Source organism: Barbus barbus (assembly GCF_936440315.1).
Source record: "Barbus barbus genome assembly, chromosome: 32".
NCBI lineage: Eukaryota > Metazoa > Chordata > Actinopteri > Cypriniformes > Cyprinidae > Barbus > Barbus barbus.
Genome location: NC_136760.1, coordinates 19,491,548 through 19,514,739, shown reverse-complemented (window position 1 = coordinate 19,514,739; position 23,192 = coordinate 19,491,548). Strand labels below are relative to the sequence as shown.

The 23,192-nt window shown below is 36.6% G+C and overlaps 1 protein-coding gene across 1 annotated transcript in view; it reads left to right on the top strand.

Annotated features, from left to right (window-relative positions):
- Positions 1–23,192, top strand: part of LOC306852580 (attractin-like protein 1) — an 89,518-nt gene that overhangs the window by 37,404 nt on the left and 28,922 nt on the right. Inside the window, exons 21-26 of the mRNA XM_079389527.1 lie at positions 772–824; positions 4,095–4,189; positions 4,423–4,501; positions 6,119–6,276; positions 11,812–11,873; positions 18,076–18,154. Of these exons, the coding sequence (XP_079245653.1) occupies positions 772–824; positions 4,095–4,189; positions 4,423–4,501; positions 6,119–6,276; positions 11,812–11,873; positions 18,076–18,154 (526 nt within the window). The remainder of the gene's footprint in view (positions 1–771; positions 825–4,094; positions 4,190–4,422; positions 4,502–6,118; positions 6,277–11,811; positions 11,874–18,075; positions 18,155–23,192) is intronic.

The following is a 23,192-nucleotide window of genomic DNA, read 5'->3' as shown; positions in this document are numbered from 1 at the left end:
ACTAACTGGCTACTTCAATATCATGGGTTTGATGTATAAAACTGGCAGTAGGTTTTTTTTTTTTTTTTTTCTTCTTTTTTCTCTTTATGTCCGTGAGTAGCCACAGATCTTTCTTCTGTATTGTGACATACATCAGTACAACAGATTAACAAAAAAAAAAAAATATGGGGCAGGGACTTGGATATACATTGGTTGTTGATTGTTTTTGAGATGTGGGCTTTGCATATGAATATGAGGTTCTGCATATGCCACTGGAGAGAGTTTGTGACATTTTGATTTAAGGTCAGTTTTATTAAAAAATTAAACCTACATGGATGAATTGTTCACAATAAATCTATAAATAGTGTAAATTTGAAAAAGTTGTTCGGCATACGCAAAAGAACATTTACAAAATAAGCTACGTGATTGGTTGTCTAGTTGGTTATTCGGAAAAAAACGGATGTTCATGTGTACATAGACATGCCATAAAAAACATGGATGCACAGATAAAAACTGCTTAAAATACCCCTGCTAAAAATATTAAACCCTAAAAAAAAAAGAACAAAAAAATCTAGATAGCAAAACGACTTGATTGTTATTTATTTCTTTACTTAATTATTTTTTTTAAATTGTGTAACAACCTTTTTGTTTTCTTGTTTCACAGTCCATTTATTTATTTTTAGTGTTTAATAATTATTACATTTGCATGTTCAGATTCATGCATCAGATATTGCATTGACTCATTACTTTATGTACTTCATCTAAATTGTTTGTCTTCCCCCCTCTCTGCAGTTGTGATTCAGAAAACCGTTACCTTGGCAACCCCCTCAGAGGAACCTGTTACTGTGAGTATGCTCTATTTGAGCTCTGACCTTAACGTAATCCTGTTGTACCTTGAAAATTCATCTGACTCTGCAGACACTTTCAAACTCAGAGGCTGTCTGCCATTTAATGAAATTAGACTCAAGGGGTTTAAGATGCTGGGAAACCTGGATGAAATTGGCATGGGCTGATGCACAACCACACAACAAGATAAAAGCGGCGGATGAGACATTCTAATTGGGCAGAAATCAAAGTAGCGAGCGATCTCTTGAGCATCTCAGAAGATCTGCAGCAAACCATGTTGAAGTTCGTTTGTGTGTGCAGGGTTCAAATGCACAGCACTAGGGGGCAGTCTTGTTGTATATCAGAAACGGTGTATTTTCTGGGTATACATCTGTGTTCCTCTTTCACTTTTTTTGCAATTACTATCAGCAGTCATCGTGGAGTCTGAAAAGGCTAAATGCAGTCAGTAGCATTTAGGACATCAAATTTCACTCAGTTTGCAAATCCTGCCACCATTATCCCCATTGTCATCAATCAGGATTAAATAAAGCCTTCAATTTATCAATCAATTTCCATCCACTCCTCTCCCTCTGCATCTGTTAGATGAAGCGCATGTACTCACAGGCTTCCAGCTCAATTGCTATTTAGAAGAAAAGTGTATCATCCGCCCGTATTTTCTCAAATAGTGTCCTGTAGGGGGAAGTGTTGCTGGAGAGTGGGCCGCAGGCGACAATATAAGACTGGTGAGAGTGTCAAGCCCTGTCAGAGGGAGTAAGCGAATGATTCAAACTAAAGACACGAGCAGAAGTTTGGTGGACGTGGATCCAGTAGGCAGTGTGAGCTTTCTCACACAAGCAAGGTTTGACTTGTGCATTTCCGGAAGCAGCACTTGCACAAGCGCGCTCAGTGTGTTCTGTCAGTGTTACTTGACTCACTATCAAAGGAGATTGCTCCTGTAAAAACTGACTTCTAACCCAGTAAGACCCATTGGTCATGCTTAATTTTCTCAGATTGGTTTACACTCGCACGCTGCCTGCTAACCAGCCCTCCATGTACTTGCAGTGGGCAGCGTCTTTTATGACCAGAATAGGTGTCATCGCTATGGTTTCCATTTTAGCATTACAGTGTTCATTTATCTACTCTAGGACTCTTAATCCAATGCACAAGAGAGAAGATTGTCATTCTTGCTGTCAGAAGCGACTGCAAGCTATTTTTGCATGTTGTTTGTGAACATTTATAGACATTTCAAAACACAACTTTTAAGAGACCCTAGACTTAGTTTTAGGAGAAATAAAACCCTTAAAAAAAAGTCTATATACACTACCACTACCGTTTGAGGCCATATTTAAAGAAAGAAAAAAAGAAATGTGACCCTGGACCAAAAAAAACAGTCTTAAGTCTCTGGGGTATATTTGTAGCAATAGCCAAAAATATTGGTCAAAATTATTGATTTTTCTTTTATTCCAAAAATCATTAGGATTTTAAGTAAAGATCATGTTCCATGAAGATATTTTGTAAGTTTCCTACTGTAAATATATCTCAACTTAATTTTTGGTTCGTAATATGCAGAACTTCATTTGGATAACTTTAAAGGTGATTTTCTCAATATTTTTGTTTTTGTTTTGCACCCTCGTTGTATCTTGGCCAAATATTGTCCTATTCCAACAAACTTATTTGTTCAGCTTTCCGATGATGTATAAGTCTCATTTTAGAAAAATTGACCCTTATGACTGGTTTTGTGGTCTAGGGTCACACATTAGTATTATTCAGCAAGGATGCATTCAATTGATCAAAAATGAATGCAGCTTTAGTAAGAATAAGAAACTTCTTCCACCAAAAAATTTAACTTCTGTCATTATTTAGCTACCCGTATGTCATTTTCAAACCTTTTCTGTTGAATATAAAAGGATATTTCGAGAAGATAATCAATGGTAATCAAAACTGTTTGCCTGGTTACCATCATTCTTAGTTTTAGCATTCTGAAGTTTATCTTTATTTAATTTCTACAGAGGAAAGTCATTTATACAGGTTTGGAACAAAATGATGGTAAGTAAATGATGACAGTTTCATTTTTGCTCAGACTATCCCTGTAGAAGTGTGTTTGAGGGAATAAATTCCAGATTGTAGCAAAAGTGAGACAGGAGAATGATCACGTAATTGGTGCGCATAGTCTATGATTAGTTGTGTATGGTCTTACACGATATTTGAGAACATGAAACTTTTTGAAGCATGCAGGATGACAGGCTTCTTTCTTGGCCTTAAATGTTATATTCCAAGTTTTTTTTAGATTCCCATTTAATAACTTGCAACTTTATGGCTGACATTCCTCTCAGAACAGCTGTCTGACTTATGAGACTCGCTGACATTCACTTTAGAATCACCTTTCCGTTTTATCTTTGAAAAAATCCAGCAAATACTGTATCTCCTTAATGCTTCAAGAGCAAGCTGGGGGACGGTTCAAGTTTTGGCACCTATAGATAGTTGCATCTGAAACTAATTTTAGAAGTGACAGCATTCCTTCTGGAAGGATGATTTAAGGGAAGAAAGGACTGATGCTCACAGTAGTTGATTTGCAGATCAGCACTACTCAGTGTCTGAAAGTTACATGATCTTTCAAGCAAAAATATAGGAAATGTGTGAAACTATGTTGCTTCCATGTCGCATCTGAATTGATTAAAACCTTATAAAGACATCTTTCGAGTTGATGAGGAGTGAAAGATGTTTACAATGCCATATTGTGATTCACACAAACAGCTGTTCTCTGAGAGATGCCTGTGGCAGCATTCGGTCATTTAACAGCCCAGGAGTTAAGAAAACAATCCAGACATTTCTTTGTCTTTGAAACAACGCTTTAAGAGACCTTGAAAAAGAAGAACCTTACTGCATCCTAGGATCTTCCCGGTCGAAAATTGGGAATTTATTGTTTAGTCTTAAACTTTAAAACTTTAGGCCTAGTTCTGGTAAAGATAACAAGTTCTTTTATGTAACTAAGAAGCATAGATTTCAAATACTTGTAGCCGTCTTAAAAACAATTGAGCTTAATCAGAGTGCATGCTTATTAAAGCAATGACACACTTAGAAAGGAGGTATTAATTTAGTGCAATTAAAGTGACTGATGATTCATGTAGCTCTTCAAAGTAGCCCTCTTATTGTAAGAGTGAATGTTCGCCGCTCTTTCGTGATGTTCTTTAAATGGAAACTTTCAACCATTAACATGACAGAGAATTGCATGGTGTGGTTCATGATGATGTGAAATGTGGTGATTAACAATAGGGTTTTGATCTGAACAGATAACTTGCTGATTGATTACCAGTTCACCTTCAGTCTGCTTCAAGAAGATGACCAGCACTACACTGCCATTAACTTCATGGCCACTCCTGAACAGGTCAGTCATGGTCTACTTTTCTGTGAACAGAAGCAGCTGAATGGTTTGATCAGATTGTGATTATCATAGAAAAGTCTTCTGATTATCAATTAGATGATATAAATCTCATAAATGTCATAGTTCATTCTAAAAATGAAAATTCTGTCATCATTGTCTTTCAAAAACCATGTAAAAGCCGTACTGAAACATTTACTTTGCAGACATCAACTTTCTTTTCTCTTTCCACTTTGTAGACCAGCAAGAACTTGGACATGTCCATCAATGCATCAAACAATTTCAATCTGAACATCACTTGGTCAGTTGGGTCGACAGGTACGGACTACTCTTTTCCTCTGTTGAATATTTACCTTTGTTTTGTTGTATAAAAGTTATGGCCTTTGTAGTAGTAAACTAATATGTTCACATTTCAATACGCAACTTTTAAGAGGTTTTACAGTCTAATTGCTGTCAGCATATTTAAAGCACCAGTTAAAAATATAATATATATTTTTTAAAGTATTCTAATACTTTTATTCTGCAAGAATGCATTAAATTGGTGAAATAACAGTAAAGACATTTTTACCGTTCCAAACACATTCTATTTCAAATAATTGCTGTTCTTTTGAACTTAATATTCATCAGAGAATCTTGAAAAAAATGCAAAAAATTCAGCTTTACATCACAGGAGAAAAAGCATTTTAATATAACAAAATAAAACTGTTAAAATTGTAATAATATCTGACAGTATTACTATTTTTTTTTATATACTACAGTATTACCTGATTTGTTTTATCACAAAATGCAAATAAAAATAAATTAATTCTTACTAACCTTAAAGTTTTGAATGCTGGTGTGTACAAGTCAAACTTACTAATCGGTTAGGTGTGCCTAGTTGACTGTTGCATGCATTCTCATGTTAGCATAATATCATAATAGGTCTGACACAGAGATGCTAATGCAATCCTTGTTTGACCGCTGTGTGTTCCTGGGTGTGTTGGTATTTTACAATAGACAGACACTCAAGGACGTCACCGTTATCCTCTATTGTTTTTTTTATGTAATCACATTTTCGTCCAAATAGTCACTAGCCAATTTTTTTTAATGTGACTTTGACATTCACGCTCCTCTTTAACAGGTTCACTCCTCTCCTTCTCGACCTCCCAGCTCCCCTCAATTAATATTTGGAGTGGTGTCTTTCTGTTTAAAGACACTCTCCCCTGAGAAGGGCTTCTAACAATAGTCTAGCGTGCGGCTCTGAATTCTGGGGCTGCGGCGTCTTCAGGAGCACTGAATGATTTCAATTAAGATAAACATTGCCACGTAGTGGCATTTGGGTTGTCATTTTGAGGGCTTTGTTTCATAGTGCTGGTTTGGAATGACGATTGGAGGAACTTAAGTGTTTCATTAGAGGACTTCAGGAAAGTTTAAAAAGTCTTGATAAAATAGGACAAAGGCTGCTTTTCTTTTCAGCTCCTCCAAGTCATTTTTTTTTGTTAAATTATGGTTTTATACCATGTTTCTCATGTTTAAAATAGATAATGAAATTGTCACACTGAGAGGTTGATTTAAAACTCATTTTCTCCATGAATAAAAAACATCAACAAACAGCTAAACCGGTGTATGCGGTCAGCCTCGTTGATTACTGGTGCAATTCACTGGATTTGCATTGCTCTCAGTCGCCCTTATTTAATAGTTCAGAAAGCATTAAGTGGCTGTCACACCACATTTTAAGCATGCATCATTTTTTTCAGACCCCACAATAACTATAGGCAAAGATTTTGTTTTTGCTCAGGGTTTTGAATAAGTATATGTATGCAGAACCTCCATGCAGAGGTCAATCTGTGACCCTTTATGGTCAATGCTTTAAGAAAATATGCAATGTATCAAATGCCATTTCTGAATGCCTCCTTTATATCTGAATTAATCGATCGCATTCATTACTCTTTACAGCTGGGACCATCTCTGGGGAAGAGATCCCCATCGTGTCCAAGACCAACATCAAAGAGTACAGAGATAGTTTCTCTTGTGAGAAATTCAGTTTTCACAGCAATCCCAACATCACCTTCTATGTATATGTCAGCAACTTCTCATGGCCAATCAAAATACAGGTGAGGACACATTTTGACTGGTTTGGCTTCTACTTGTATACTCATTTGTAAAATGGAAATCCACAAAAACAAATGTTTCTAAAATTATCTGAAGCTCCTTGATATGGAAATCAATTATTCAGTTATGCACTGGGATAAGTTTGCATCTTATGGTCCATAAAATTGAATCAGCTCTTAAGTGGCAATGTGTTACATTGCCGGATGCCTAGACGACGGACATAAAATGACATTGCTGGAGTAATGTGCAGACCGATGCTATATATCATGGAAAACATTTGTTGAATCTCCACTGAGGTACATTTAGTCTTATGAAGGATGTTTGCAGTCTTTATTGCCTGCAATCAAAGGAGGAGAGATATACATGCGATTGCACAGGTAATTTGGTTTTAGAAAGAAGAAAAATATCTTGTCAAGATGAAACTTCTAGCCTCTATTTATCTGGATCCATTTAAAACTTATAGTTATCCAAATTGGGTCTTTCATGTGTTACTTCAAATGGCGACTACATACTACCATTCAAAGGTTAGTACTCTTATTTTTAAAATAATTTAATACTTTCATTTCGCAAGAATGTATTAAACTGATCAAAAGTGACAGAAAAGGTATTTATAATGATTTCCTTTTCAGGTAAATGACATTCATTTCACTTTCTATTTTTCAAAAAAGACCCATATATATGTGTTTTTATAGATAGCCTGGATATAGTTTTAAATTTATTTTAAAATATATTACAATTAGTGCAGTCAAATGATTAATCGCGATAAAAATAAAAGGTTTTGTTTATATATAAATACACACACATGCATGTATATATTTAAGAAAAGCATCATCGTTCATATTTTAAATATATTATATGATATAAATTATATGAATATAAATATATATATGCTGTATGTGTGTGTATTTATATATACATAATAAATATACACAGTACACATTATGTACACAACTTATTTTGTATGCGATTAATCGTTTGACGGCACAAATTCAAATATAAAACAGTTTTTAATTTGTAATAATATTTCACAATATTGCTAAATTATTTGGTCAAATAAATTCAAACTTGATGAGCATAAGAGACTTTTTTCAAAAGCATAAACTCTTATCTCCAAACTTTTGAACCGTAGTGTGGCATGAATGACCAGAATCACTGTAGCGGGTTAAGACCATTGAGACTTGAGGTTTATGTGTGTGCTAGAAGTTTTAGAAAATGTGCTGCAACAGAGTCTTATCCACCCTGACAGTCCCCTCCGTTTCTCTGTCCTCTGAACACTGCTCGGAGCGTGCCATCCAAGGCTCGATGGCATCAGCACTGCATTATATGGTTGTATGGCTGGCTCTAATCAAGACTGTGGAACATCCTCAGCTCTGTGATCAGACATCGATGTGATCTGGCACTATGAACTCGCACCTCAGCTGTGACTCTGGTTTTAACAACATAATACTCCAGTGTGAAATGTCATCACTTAGGCTTGTTAGACTTGGACACCATCACAGAACATGAAGAGTTCATTTGCAAAAAAAGATGCAAAAACATGTTTTTTCATTGTGCATTCCAATTAATCTCAATCAAACTGTAGTTGGGTTATTTTGACTAGGTTAAAAAATAGCTTAAACAGCTAACCAGCACAATAAAACAAAAACATAACATCATAATAAAACATGATTTTTTTTTTTTTCATGTTATCTGTATTTGCAAATAAACTCTTCATATGTAACCTAGCCATTCCCTTTCATTGAGCTCTCAATAGGCCCAGTTTACACTAGTGCGTTTTCGTTTTAAAACGCATAACTTTTGCTATGGTTACGCCTATCGTTTACACTACTCCGGCATTTTCGAGGTTGAAATCGGAGACTTTTGAAAACGCTGCAGACCCCGTTTTAGTTTTAAAACCCCGGGGTTGCGTTTCAGTGTAAACGGACCAAAACGGAGACTTTTGAAAACGATGGCGTGGCTGCCCACATTCGCACTGCGTATCCTTGACGACCGTGTAAACAATAACATCATGCTCATTATTGTACCCATAGATGTGTATGGGTAGTTTCCCCATTCGACTGCTCCAAGCACGCAGACGCGACCGCCATCTAAATAATAGGGGATCTACTTATACATATCTATGGTTGTACCTGCACGAATAGTCACGTGACGTGCATTTTCGGTTGTGTAGTGTAAACAGAGATGAAAAACTATTCTGACTGAATAGTAATTCGGATCCTGTCCAACCAACTTTTCAAAAAATTAATATTTACATACAAAATAATTAGAATCAGTCTTTATGTCCGTAAAGCATGGCAAGTCATTGTGTATGACTTTATATAGATATAAAAATCTTTAGCAAAGGTAGTTTAGCTAACTGTGCTGGTGGTGACACATTATAGTTTTTATTATGCTAGACAAACCATGAATGATTTTGTTCTGAATGTTACTTGTACATTAAATAAAAAGAAAATATTTAGTAATTTGCAGATAGATTGAAAGCGCAGGTATATTAGTCTGTATGCTTATGTCACTGACAGTTGGTGCACACTGGGTAATGTCTGCTCCCCCTGTCCCATGATGTCTTTCCCTAAATGACCAGTCTCTGAAGGAAAAAATAATAACCTTCTATATTGGTAATAAAATATATTACACAAAATATGATAAACACTTATAGCAGCCCTTTAGAGGGTTCGATGTTGAACAGGTTTTCTGTGCCTAGTGAAGCTATTTATTAAAAAATGCACCACAATAAAGGAAGATTTCATCTGGTCGATATCCATATGGTTTATAAAGATAACCACCACAAATCCTCTCAACCTTTCTGTCGTTCATTACCATTCGCCAGCTGTGCACCGAGACTCAGATAGTGCACGTCATTTGTTGTTGCGACTATCTCCAACAGCGAGAATACACCTAATATTGATCTGCATTCATTCCTCTGTTCCTCTATCACATATGAGATGAGTTCCCTGATAAGGTTCATTTATTTACGTTGGTCTCGCAGACCTTCATCTCAGTTGAGCTGTGTTCAAGCAGTAATAGTTTTCTATTAGATTTCCCAAAAGCAGAGTCACTTATTTACCATGGCGATGCATCATTAAATCAAACGGACCCCCATGACACGGTGAGCTCACTCTGCTCTGATGTTTATGATCAGAACGTGTGATCAGCATTTATTAGCTTACTGAGGAAATTGGGACTGTGAAACTGTGCACATATGAGGACCCCGACCTCTCTGAAAGCATCAGATATTAGATATGGAGAATTGAAGTGCTCTCATTGGGCAGGGAACCCAATATGACAAAACATTACTGCTGTCTCATGGGTCGGTGTGAGGTCAGCCAGTATGAACAAGATCCATTTCAGGCATGTATGTGCAAGCTTTATTTATTTTTTTCTCTTTAACGCTACTATCCATTAACAAAAGTGTTCAGTGAACGTAGTTAAATTCACCGTAAATTAAGCCTTTTGAACCAAAATTAATTTATTTGAATGTATTTGTAGTGCTGATGTGTAAATTTAAATGAACTTTGTTACTAGATGCAAATGCTAAGAAATTTGAACTTAGGTAGTCTACATCTGCATACACACCACCGTGCAATGTGTTGGGCCACAGTTTATGTTGCTCTGATGTTATATATATATATATATATATATATATATCTATCTATAACTATAACTATAACTATAACTTGAATTTGGAATCGGTTGATATGAAGATGACTAAAAGTTGGAAATGGCTTGAGTTTCAGCATAATGAATGTGCTGGAGGGTCATGAAGATAATGGTTGTAGACCAACAAGGACAGAATTTCTTCTAGTGTTCTAGCTGTAGGAGACTAGAACTGTTTTTGTTATTATACAAACAAACCTGTTTGCCAAGTGCCATTTTACTCATAGATGTAAAAAAAATACAGAATTTTTGTTAATGCAAATACTAGATATGCAGTGCCAAGAAATATTTTATGTATACTATGTGTTCTCATATGATTTACAATGTCTGAATGACCTTATTTAGTTAAGGTCAAGGAGTTAACGCCTTGTCCATGTGGTGCTTCCAAAGCATTATTTATGGCACAACAAGGTACAGTCTCACTGGGAGCATTGACTTACCCGGGCACATGTGGGACTGCACAACTGCTCTTTTCAATCCCAGCATCTTGCTTGCTTGTCTTTGGGGACAAAAATGGTTCAGTCTTAATGGACTGTTAAAGCGTTCTTCAGCTCTGTCTTTAGCCCTAGCCATGTTTCTGTGACAACGGCTTAATGAAATGAATGGGCTTTCCAAAGGACCTGCCCCCTCTGCCATTGTTGCATTATTCATCTGGTGAGTCAGGGTGACTTACAAATTCGTACATTTTAGGGCATTAATCCATTTATTTTTGCTGGGTATTTATCCAAGTAGTTATTTTCCTTGCCTTACGGGATGCTGGGGAACACACTTTCTTGACAGCATGAACACTTGAACAACTTTTCAAAAGTGTGTTGATTCTTAGTTAATGGCCCTGCAGTATTCACTGCCAAACCCATGATGTCTCATTCAAATAAAGTGTCTTCTGAAGCTTGGTCAAAAAGGTAGCTTGTCGTCTGAGTCATAGAGCATATCGATATGAAATCTCAGAATAAAACATCATTGTCTGAACCCATTTGAGTGGCCAGAATAATATCTCAGGAGAGGCGAAAGCAGCACAGAACATATTCTGCTCCCACTTCTGTACGTACATCCAAAAAATAATTTTTAGGTACGGTGTACTCTTTGTTAATGTTGTATTGCAAAACATGTTTGCTGCTATTGAGCTAGATTATGATTAAGGTTAGGGACAGGTTTTGTGAAATGGTTAGGTTTAAGGGTCGGATTAGGGTTAGGGTCAACAGTGTAATTATAGATATAACTAAGTGCAAAAACGTACACTGTATCAAATTATTCATTTAAATGTTAGTACATAGTTAAAGACGCTTAATATAAAGTGGATCACATGTTCTTAAGGTCCCGACATACTTCAAGTGACATCTTAAAGCTGCCTAGAAACTGACAGTAGTTTACTCCAAAAATGAAACTTCTGTCATCATTTACTCACCTCATATTGTTCCAAACTTGTATGAATAAGTCAATAAATGATGACAGTTTTTGGGTGAAATAACCTTTTAATCCCTGTGTGCGAAAATGGAGCCAAATTGAATGTGCAATTACAAACTTTTATCCAATAGTGTCATTATGTCCATTCCTAGCCAGGTTGAGCTACACCTGTGCATTTAAGTCTAATGTAAACCACAATCCCAGAAGGCAGACTTTTGGCATGTGTAATGCCTGAGGGATGTCAGCTCAGGTAACCATGAACAGCCATTATTGCCTCCATTTAACAATTAGAGGGGATGAGGAAGAAAAATTTACGTACATGATGGCCCCTTAAGCAAAAAAAATCTGTTATGACATTATCTCTTGCAAAGGACCCTAGCCGCAAGCGAAGGTCTTCATCATCTTTTCATGTAAAGAGCTGTTCTTTGGTAACCTGTCACCCCATCATTTATCTCACTTTTGCTTTTGTCCCCTCACAGATCGCCTTCTCTCAGCACAACAGCATTATGGACCTGGTGCAGTTCTTTGTGACATTTTTCAGGTGAGTGCTTGCCATTTCAAAGGTGTGATGTAACAAGTTGATCGTGACAGCATCTTTCAGCTGTTAAGCCAGTGTATAATTATTTAGCGACAGCCTGCCTGGGTTGGATTCCTCAGCAAATGATGTGTCTCATGCCTTTTCCCTTTGGATTAATGAGTCAGTGCTGAGAGAGCTCTTTAGGCCAAGAGGAAATTCAATTCAATTCAAGTTTATTTGTATAGCGCTTTTTACGATACAAATCGTTGCAAAGCAGCTCTACAGGAAATTAAGTTTCCACAATATATTTATATATTGTAGAACCTTAATATGTTTGACTTATGGCAATGAGACCTAATTGCTAATTGCTTACGACCTAATTGCTTTCAGTGTCCTTCAGGTTTACCTTCTTGCTTAAACTACCGTATTCAACCAAAGTCCTAAATGATCTGATGCAATACCCTTTGATAGAATTGTAGTCAAAATGGCTAAATGTCGTGAGAAAATGTAGCAGTTCGTTAAATTTCTGTTTATAAACATGGTAAATTTGCCTCACCAACTTCGCCCTCATCCAAAACTACCCATTTTGAGGATTCCTACTGAAATAACTGGATTTCGCTTGCCAATTTTCTCAGAGCGATGGTAAATGTGTCTGCTTATCTTTACTGTATATTCCATGTCTTTTAAAGAAATGTAATACCCAAGTAGAGGGAAATTAAAGTTTACTGAAAATCTTGACATCCAGCCTAGCTCTTTTTGGCACTACATTAGGTAACAATGTCCAATTTGGGAACAAATACTTGTTGAGAGTCAAATAATTTCAATATATTTTTTGATTTGGTTCACAAAACTGGTTTAAATGTTGTATTGACTCATGGAGAGGAAGAATAAATATAGGTCTGATTCTCATATAAAGCTATCATGTGACTTCAGAATATAATGCACAAGTCCTATGAACCACATTAATGTTGCTTTTGTGTCTTTTTTGAAACTTGAAAACACGTTTCAGCACCTTTTAATTGTAATCGCATACAACTAGCACTTTTCTTGAAAAAAAAATACAACTAGAATTTTCTTCAGAATTTATCATTTTAAGCAGTACAGCAGAAATAAATTCATATTGAAATGTAACAAATTGAGGGTGAGTAAGCAATGACAGCATTTTTGGTTTTGGCTGCACAAGATGAGACAAAACACAACTGAAAATGAACTGTTGGTGGTGTAAACAACTTGCTACCACGCAATGCTTCATGCAAAACTGCTCTGCCCCCTCATCTGTACAAGGTGTCATTGCCTCAAGGTAGATCTGTCATCCTGATTTGTTAATTTCTGTGCAATTTCTTGATTTGTCATTAAATGCACACCTGTTCTCATTATGTCTTATTAGATTTGGTTGTAGAGGGCATCTTTCTGTTTCCGAATGGTCAATCTCTTGGTGCTGCCGCACCCTCTGGTGCTTGTCCTGGATTCAGATCAGTGTCCTGAATTAGACACCCCCTCTGGAAGCTGGTGTCAAACGCTGATGCACTCCGACACGGGGTCAACTTGTGCTCCAAACAGTCATGTTATACAGCTGGCTTGTTTCTGACTGCCTGGGCAATCAGTTTAACTAGTTAACTTCAAGCTTGCCTTAGTGTGTAGTCATCAACACTTTCAGCACAAGCATGCTTCCATTAATCTGTTACTTTACAGAAAATGTTTGTAATAGAAGCATGGCATTTCCTTCTAGCAGTCTGCTAAATTCGAACGTCCCTTCAGAAGCACCTTCAAAAGCGTATGTTCACCAACATTTATTCAAATATAAGTGAAGAAAGAACACAGTCTTTTGAGGTGAATGAGAAACTGTCAGGCGTTGAAAACCATTCTGTCATCTGGGAAGTTCACATGCTTTTGTGTGTATCATGCTCATGCATCATACAGGAAATTGCCCCAGCTTCAGGGCACCTTCCATTGACATCTCGAAGCAATAGGTGAGAAGAAGCATACAGTTGATATCAAATGCTTCAGTGGTTGTGTACTTGGCAGCTGTCAAATAGGATAAAGTGTCAAACAATGATTTCCCTTTTTTTTTTCTTTTTTTTTTTTTTTTTTAAATGTTCCGTTTATCCATAATAGTGTTCACCCCCACGTACACTACCATTTAATAGTTTGAAGTCAGTTATATTAGAATATCCCAGTTATAGTCAGAATATTAGAATGATTTCTGAAGGATCATGCTACACTGAAGACTGGAGTAATGGCTGCTGAAAATTCAGCTTTGTCAACTCAGGAATACATGACATTTTAAAATATATTAAAATAGAAAGTAGTTATTTTAAATTGTAATAATATTTCAAAACATTGCTGTTTTTACTGTATTTTATGATCAAATAAATGCACCCTAGGTAAATTACCAATCCCAAACTTAGTGAACGGTAGTGTACTGTATATGTACTGTATCTTTCCCTCAGAAAGTGTCACTCTTTCAAAAAAAAAACAAATATTTAGGCATCGTTGTACACTCTTAAATATAGTAAAGGTGCTTAAAAGGTTTTTCACAGTGATGCCATAGAAGAACCATTTTTGGTTCCACAAAGAACCATTCAGTCTAAGGTTCTTTAAAAAAAACCATCGCTTTCTTACCTTTTTGAAGAACCTTCTTTCGCCACAAAGAACCTTTTATGAAACAGAAAGGTTCTTCGATGTTAAAGGTTCTTTATGGAATCTATAGGGGCTTTCACACCAAGTAGTTCTAGGAACTAGCCATCAGGGAAGCCGAGAAAACAATACAACACTGCAGACAACTGCTTTCCATGTTCGTGGAGTAAATATGTTTACATGGCTTTTTAAAAATGCTGGCTAGCCAGTGTTTTGCGTGCGTTTGGCCAATCAGCGTACACTTATGTCACTGATAGTTCCTATAGACCAGTTTTAGACCCTGCTTCAGAGTTCCTAGAATTAAAACCTTTCCTAGTTCCTAGAACATGCCAAAAAAATGGGTAGTTCCACAATTAGTTCAGATGCTATGAAAAGGTTCCCGCGGTGCAAAAGGCCCTATTTAGACAAAAAGGTTCTTCTATGGCATCGTGAAGCACTTTTATTTTTAAGAATGTATGGGAGGTAGCAGTAGGCAGGATTTGTGCTGTCAGTCAAGTGTTTTCCTCCAATGAGCATTTTCCTGATTTCATCAATGTGATTTGTGCTTTTTTCCCCACTGAGTCAGATAGCCAAACTCATGACAGCTGGAATCAAGACTAGCCTCAGGCAGATTTTGTTCCATTACCAGTACAGCTAGAGAGATGGTCGCTGACAGGGTATATCTCTCCTCACATCTGCCCCTGAATTATGAACCACATCTCCGAAATACAAAAAAATTAAATGTGGAAATGGACCAAAACTGCCACAGATGCTGCCTAACATACAAACCTGTTATGACTTTCCTTATAATATAATCTTTCCAGTTATTATAATCTAAAAAATAACCCTCTCTGTAATGTGCAACCTGAAATTAGAGTGGTTACCATGAGCAATAGCGAAAATGCATTTCCACCTTGTGAATGGCTTTTAACAGTCTCTTTGTTAAATGCAAGATGATGCATTTGGTTAAATTCCTGCAATCCATTTGCTTTTATTTAATATCTAGCGCTTGCTGTTCAGTCTTCAGGTTTCGACGAGTACCTCCCCTCCCAGGTTTGCTGTAACTGTCTCTTTTTATCCATTCTGCACGTAGATTGCTTCATTCAGATGAGACGGGGACATGCCTCTTTATGTCTGCGTCTGCGAAATCACCAAAAATGACCTTCAAATGATTTCAGTTCCCAGACATTTGCTCATTTACATGGAGCTCAGTGAGTCAGCAAACTGTAACGTGGAGTGATTTGACTGAGTTTGACTAAACATTGATTCTAAGACGGGTGTCGTGCCATACGATCGTCTTTTTGTATCCTACTCTCACTGCAATGAGACAGTCAGGGATGCCAGGACGGCTATAAATGGTTGCACAATTGGCAGAATATGAAATCATCAGGGGGATGACAGTGACATTTTTGTCTTGTTGATGTCAGTGGTCCTTTATGAGACTGAAGAACCTCATCTGGCCTAAGGGGAATGCGTCACCTTCACTGCATTGTTTGTATCTCCTAGTTCCTTTCCTGTTAGCTGTCCATTGCAATATCTGACTTTATTTTTGTATTCTGTTATTTAAAGACTAATGTTAAAGTTGCAGAACATATGGACTGCACTAGAAGAAGAAATACAGATCTTTGGAATAACACCTGCATTTTGCTCTAAAACATCTGAAGTGACTCCTGAAATGGGTCAATACGAGGTTGCTTATATACCTAATTGCTGCTAATTATCTAAATAACACTTTAGTCCAAAGTTGCTGTGGATCTCTTCTGCTCCTGCAAATGGTGAAAAAAAAAAGGCAGTGGAGTGGATTATTTGCTGGATCAGTGCAAACGAGTCTAATTTAGGATACACCTTTTTATCATTGTTTATCAGTTGGTTTTTCAGTTCCTTCTCCCACAACTCATTCCACACCTTTCATACTGTCTTCTGCTTTGAATGTTTCCCGGATGCTGCCTTCATTTTCTCACGTTTACTCGAGCCACCGCATGTACCACCACACGAGGGGCGAGAACCTTTAATTGCTTTATTTTTAGTATTAATTCGGATTCCAGGTGGAACCGAGGAGGGATTAAGTCCTGTTTACTGCCTGCAATGCACTGGATGAAAGGCTTCGATCTGAAGGGGGATTTCTTCCGCACTGCTACTTAATCGAGCCATTCAAGTTTCTCTTTTCCCCATTCGTCTCCAATTTGCCATTATCTTCAAACGAAACCAAGATGGTGTGCATTTGAAAGCATTAAAAGGATTTCATCATTTTTTTTTTTTTTTTTTCTCCACGTCTTTTTTTTTTTCATCTGTGCGAACCGTGAATTTTCATACGCAAATGTTTACAAATGCTCGCATATCTCCGTAAATACAGTCAGCAAAACCAATTTCTTTACAATTCATGACTTCGCTGTTGGCGCAGTTTTAAGATTTGCCTTTTGAAGCACATCGCCGGACCGTAACACTTGACTTGAAAAGATCAGATTTCTCAGCTTGACCACTGGAAGGCCTTCTGCGAGTTTCAGAAATGTGTTGACATTTATCTTTTGTCCATTTACTTTAATTCTTTGAAGGGGGATTATCTTTTTATTGAGTCTAGATGCACTGGAAAATCTTTAACAAGATGCAACAAAGCAATGGTTTGAAACCAAGTTTTCTACTGTTAGTCAAAACAGTCATTTGTCAAGAGATCCATTAGTGGTGGCTATTAACTAAAAATATGGAATATTATAAAACCGAAATGCATCCAAACCGAAAGTAATTTGTCAGGATAAACTACTTTAATCATATGGGTATCATTGCACCTTAATGAATAAATCCCAACATGCTTGCTATCAAATTGAAATGCTTTGTTTCCCAGCGGGCACAACCCCAAATGAGCCATGGCAATTCCTTTTGTAGGATTAATCTTGATACGCTTGCTAAATAAATAATTTAATAAATACTTAATTTATTTGTTGAATGGTATAAACATAAATCTGTAACTGGGCCATTCTTGCTCATAGTGCAAAGCTTCTTTTTAACACTTACAAATGAAGACACATGAGATGAGAGGCAAATGTTCAATTAAAGAAGCATGAAGTTTTTTTAATGATTTCAATTGTATGTTAGTGATTAGTAGGAATGGGCAATATGACCTAAATGTTATGTCACTGTAATTTAATGAGAACGTATGAATGATATAGATATTTTTTACTGGAATATTGATGAAATATATTTTTGTATTTTAAATAGCAATGTGGTGATGCATGTTTTAGATTATTCTATTAGTTTTTTTTACAAATTAATAACTTAATTTAAATGTTTTGTTTGAACCTGGATGCAAACTAGAAGTTTGTTCATAATAAATAAATAATAAATATTACATAAATTAACATCAAAGCATGTTAAATATTAATTATAAGGCTCAAAACAGTAAAGCTAACCGTTTTCTCCAGCATTAAATTGTAGTTGGATAAACCCCTGATAGTTTCACAGATATCTATTACATCATAAATTGCATAGCAAATTCTTTACCAGCTGACAAATTTCTATATTTGCTTACTGCCCATCCCTAGTGCTTTATTGATATACATCTGAAATTTCTACATCGTGTTTAATCTTTCCATCCCTTCTTTTCTTCACCCCACAGCTGTTTTCTGTCGCTGTTGCTGGTAGCTGCAGTGGTGTGGAAGATCAAACAGACCTGTTGGGCCTCCAGGCGACGAGAGGTATATGTCACAAAAGAGAAAAGAAACATAAAGCGCTGCTTATTGCAAGAACATACAGTAACTCTGATAAGGACAATGTGTGCTTTCTGTTCTCCTTTTTCTGTTTTTGGATTTTCCTTCACATGGAATTTGATTAGATACTCTGAGAAGTACATATAAAGCTTTGACAGCCACATGAAACGGCTCTGCAGAGTCCAATGCTTACAAACATGCCCATCTCCCTAATTAGGGACCCTTATGAGCCAATTAGCTCTGACAAGAGTTATCTAATGCAGTTTAGAGCAGACTGAACGATAAGTGCAGCAGATGTCTGCACATCGAGGAACGAGATGCCATACACTATTTCTCCTGCCTTTCTTCATTTCATCGTAGCAGAATTACAGGCATTCAAAGCGGTTTCAGGGTTGAGTTCATTTGCTACCAAGTAGCACCTAAAAGTTACTACAAGATATCCACGAGAATGATTAGGCAATGTCGTAGTGTCCATAATGCGTTTATTCCATTTTAGTGGACAGAATTGGCATTGATAATCAGGGAGGTTGATTTTTTTTTTTTGGCTTCTGTCCTAATTGATGTATGGGAATAAACAAGAGTTATGATTGCAGCGATCCAAAGCTATATTCATCTAAAGAATTAAGTCCAATAATGCGTGATGGGGGCAGATGGGCTCCCACCATTAGCATTCGGCTCACTGCAGAGCTGCACTCCACAGGTTCAGATTATCTGTTTGTTTCTGCCCTCAAGTACTCTCAAAAAAGCTTTTATCTTTTAATTTAAAATGATTGAAAAGTTTGAGGCACTCCAGAAAAATAATTGCTTCTGAAAATGTATTTTCTCCTTCCTTTTTGTCTTGATCAAGAAAGAGCCTGAATGACGTGCACCTCATTTTGGCACCAATCATTTGACAAGGTCACGTTTTTGATTTTTGCCTTGGCAGCACGAGGTGGAGGCAGAAATGAAACTAAGAGGGATTTTTCAAAGCTTTTCCTTTGCATTCAGAGGCATGCAAATAGTGGTCATTTATTGGCATTTTGAAGTGTAACTTTCAGTTTCCATGATCATAAACGCAGAAGCTGTCCTGCCCTGCAACCTCTGCTTTGAACGCCTTTTGTCCTGACTGACTTATTGAAAGACATGATTTCAAAGCAAAGGACATGTTTATAACTTCCATTATGCAAATGTTCTCTACTACACTGATTTTGGCTGAGAGATCAAACAAGGGAATATCTAAAAAGCAGCAGTGCTCAACACAAAACAGAGTGCTTGCCTTTGATTTCCTTCAGTGCGTCGTTTCCCAGAAAATTTTAGAGAACGTCTCATTGTCATCTGCCTGGATATTTGCACAGTTGCATTTGCCTTATTTCGCTTTTAGCTTTAGCTCCAAAGTCTCTTGTGTTGAAGCGCAGTGCTTGCAAATCTGGTTAAAACCATCCAATTAGTGCTTAACCTCATGCATCATGCGATTTTATTTGATCTCTCAAACTAAATTTATTGTATTTAAGCGATTACACTGTAATATCTCTTTCCTCTCTCCCTCACTCTTTCTCTCACACACACACACACACACACAGAGAGGGAAAATACTTTTATAGTATTTTTTGTTTTTCAAAGTAGTCACTTTTGCTCACCAAGGCTGCATTTAATATTGTGAAATGATAACAGTTTGAAATAATTTTCATGTTTTTTTTTCTCCACATATATTTTAAAATGCAACTTATTCTTGTATTTTCAGCAGCCAGTAATCCAGTCTTCAGAGTCACGTGGTCCTTCAGAAATTGTTATAATATACTGATTTGGTGCTTAAGAAACAATGTTTATTATTATGAATGTTGAAAAATGTTTTTGCATTCTTTGAATTGAAAGTTCAAAATAGCATGCATTTGAAATTGAATTTTTTTTATATTATATGTAAATGTGTGTGTAATATTATATTTTATATTATATATTATTAGACCTTGAGCCAAAAACTCATCAACAAACACCAAAGTCTTGTACATAAGGGTACTGTCATTTTAGACACGTCCAAAACTATTGCAACAGAGATGGAAATTTTTAAATACATGAATTATGTTTCCATCTTTGTTGCCACAGTTTCGTTAGTGCCTTTTTCTGTTCTAAAGAAGGGGGTGTCCCAACACTTTTGTCCTTATAGTGTATGTACAAGTCTTTGGTGTTTGGTGATGAGTTTTTGGCTCAAGTTCTGAATATAAACTCACACCTGAGGTGTTCAGCTGGGATCAGGACTTGGCTTTCTGCAGACCAGTCAAGTTCTTCCACACTGACTCAATCATGTCTTTTTGAACCGTGGCTTATACACAGAGGCACTGTCATGTTAGAATAGAAAAGGGTCCTGTACAAACTGTTACTATAAAATTAGAAGCACACAATTCCCTAGAATATCATTATATGCTTAAACATTAAGATTTGTACTCATAGAAATTACTAAAGTAGTCAAACATGTTTATTAGAAGGGGGTGACCCAATACTTTTGGCAAAATAGTGTATTAGTGGATTTGATTGATAATTATACGAAGCATAAAGAGACTAAAGCAAGGATATCAAACATATAAGGAATGGGCCAGATGATTGTTTTTAATGAATGTAAATAATTGCATAGCTTAATATTTTCTATGCAGGAAAATCTCGAGCATTTTTGTTGCTGGTCTGTACTTTTGACCAGTCTTGCCCCTTAGTGGTGTACTTTTTGACTAAACATCTGATCTGACTTCATATACAGACTTAGGGATGCTCAAAGCTTTCCAGCAGAGGATGGTTTGGCCATTGTCCTCAAAGACGAATTGGCCTTGTGAAACCACATAGCATGAGATAGGGGTATGCCAATTTCAAATCAAGACTCTGTATGACAGATCTGAAAAATGTATCCTAGCTTATGTTTAGTGGAGGAAGAAATATGTTCCATGTCTCTGATTTGATTCATCACAGTGATGGTATAGTCGGTGTGTGTATGTGTTTACCCCTGATGTTAAGTGATTATGCTGAGCCAGGTGCATTAGAGGACTGTCGTCTGATGCCAGAGGGCTTGATGATGGTGTTTTGCATTTACCGCAGTGGAGCATTACATAGTCACTTATGCCACTGTGTAGGTGATTATAGTTTCTATCAGTGTGTGAAATTCCAGAAATATCCCTTAACTTTTCATGTTTCATTTGAGGTTGCAGCAGTCATAGCTCTCTGCCTCAGATTATTGCTGTGCTGCATGATGCAACAGATCAATCTTTTGAAAACAAGGCATCTGTTGTCTTTGTGGATGAAATATTTATCTTGCCTTTTTGGAGAATGCCATATCAACAGCCTGGTTTCTCATAGCTAGAAATTAGACAGTGGAAGGGAAGATTACAAAAAGTGTAATTAAACAGTCTTATCTCTGCTCTCCAGTGAGCAACACAAACAGGTTTGGCTATGGGCATCGCCCTCGTCCGCCCTCATGTTTTATGATTCGTCTTATTGAGGGAAAAAAAAAAAAAAAAAACCTTTCCCACTATTCGGACCAATGACTGCAAACCCCAAGCCGAAATGAAAATTAAATGAACAAGACGGAACAGGGGTGATTAAGAATAATGAAACCGTGTCGTCCTGAGTTATCGAATTTCGTCTCACATGCGGTCTCATTCAATTCAGTTCTGAGTGCCAGAAGAAGAGCGAATATACTCATAATGAAGGTTACATGTCTCTGCTGTGCCCTATCACACAATCATTTTTGGCAATAGGATGTTTTAATCGATTCAGACAAAACTGGAAGATAATGTCTGTTGACTCTGGTCTTACCTAACCTTTTTAAACGAGGCTGATTTGTTAAAAAGAAGATTTGATTATTGTTTCTAATGCCGGACAGGCATGACATTGGGATGAACCATGCTTTGCACTGAAATAGTTCACAGGTGCTAGAGTGGCTCTGTACCATTTCAGGGGGACAGATGACAGACGTCTGCACTAAATGTCAGTGTAGAGCGGGAGGAATAACTTCTGTAAAAGAGACGGCGGGGGCATTGACATTTCACCGTGCAATGTCAAAATCATGGTCATACAGCACTCTTTGATTGAACAGCATTGCTTTAAATGCGCATCCTTGTCACGATACGGTTGTTTTTAATGCAGACGTGTATGTTTGCAGGTTTGCAGTAGTGATGAGACTCAAGTCACGTACACACCTGATGCATGAGGTTGTAATGCTCGTGGAGAATCACAAAAAACACTAAACATTTAAACACTAAAACATTGCCTTTTGTCCAATATAGCGATTGCATGCCTTAATTGTTAATAAAAAATAGACACTTTTTTGACTGTTCAGGAGATGAAATCAATTAGGATTCAGGGTAGGCACATTTTTCTGTCAGAATCAAGTCACTAATGCAGCCTGACCATCAAGAACAACATCTCTAGAATGTTTGTGTGCAACATTTTGAGAATTATTGAAGCTGCTGCCTGGGGCTTTGCTTATCAGTGTCACCTTCGCTGGAGAAAAGACGCAGTATCACGTGCTGATGTTATTACTATCCCTCCATCTTTTTTTCCTATTTCCTATTTTTCCCCACAGTGTTTTTTCCACCTTTTATTATTTCCCCCTAGTTTTTCAGTTTTTCCCCCTCATTTTGACTTTTTCATAATTTTTCCCTCTCTACTCTGTATATAGACTATATAGAATGCAGGCATTATATATTCATATCAAAATCTATTGCAATAGTATAAACAATTAATACATAATCTAATATATAATGTATTTCATATTAATATTAAACATTAAAAATATCAAAATGCTAAATATTTCTAATATAACATAGTATTTTTTATTTTATTTATAATAGCCATCGAAACGGTGTTGTTAATATCAGACTAATGCTAAAGAATAGAATATATGATTGTGGTGGCCTTGTAGTGACTGTTGATAACTGCATCTATTTTAGGCTGCTATAGACAGGAACATTTATATAGTCACCATTATATTCCAGGCCTGCTGAGTACATGTTTTGTTTTTTTCTGGGAGTATCCATTATTATGAAAAATGGAGAAGTTATGATAA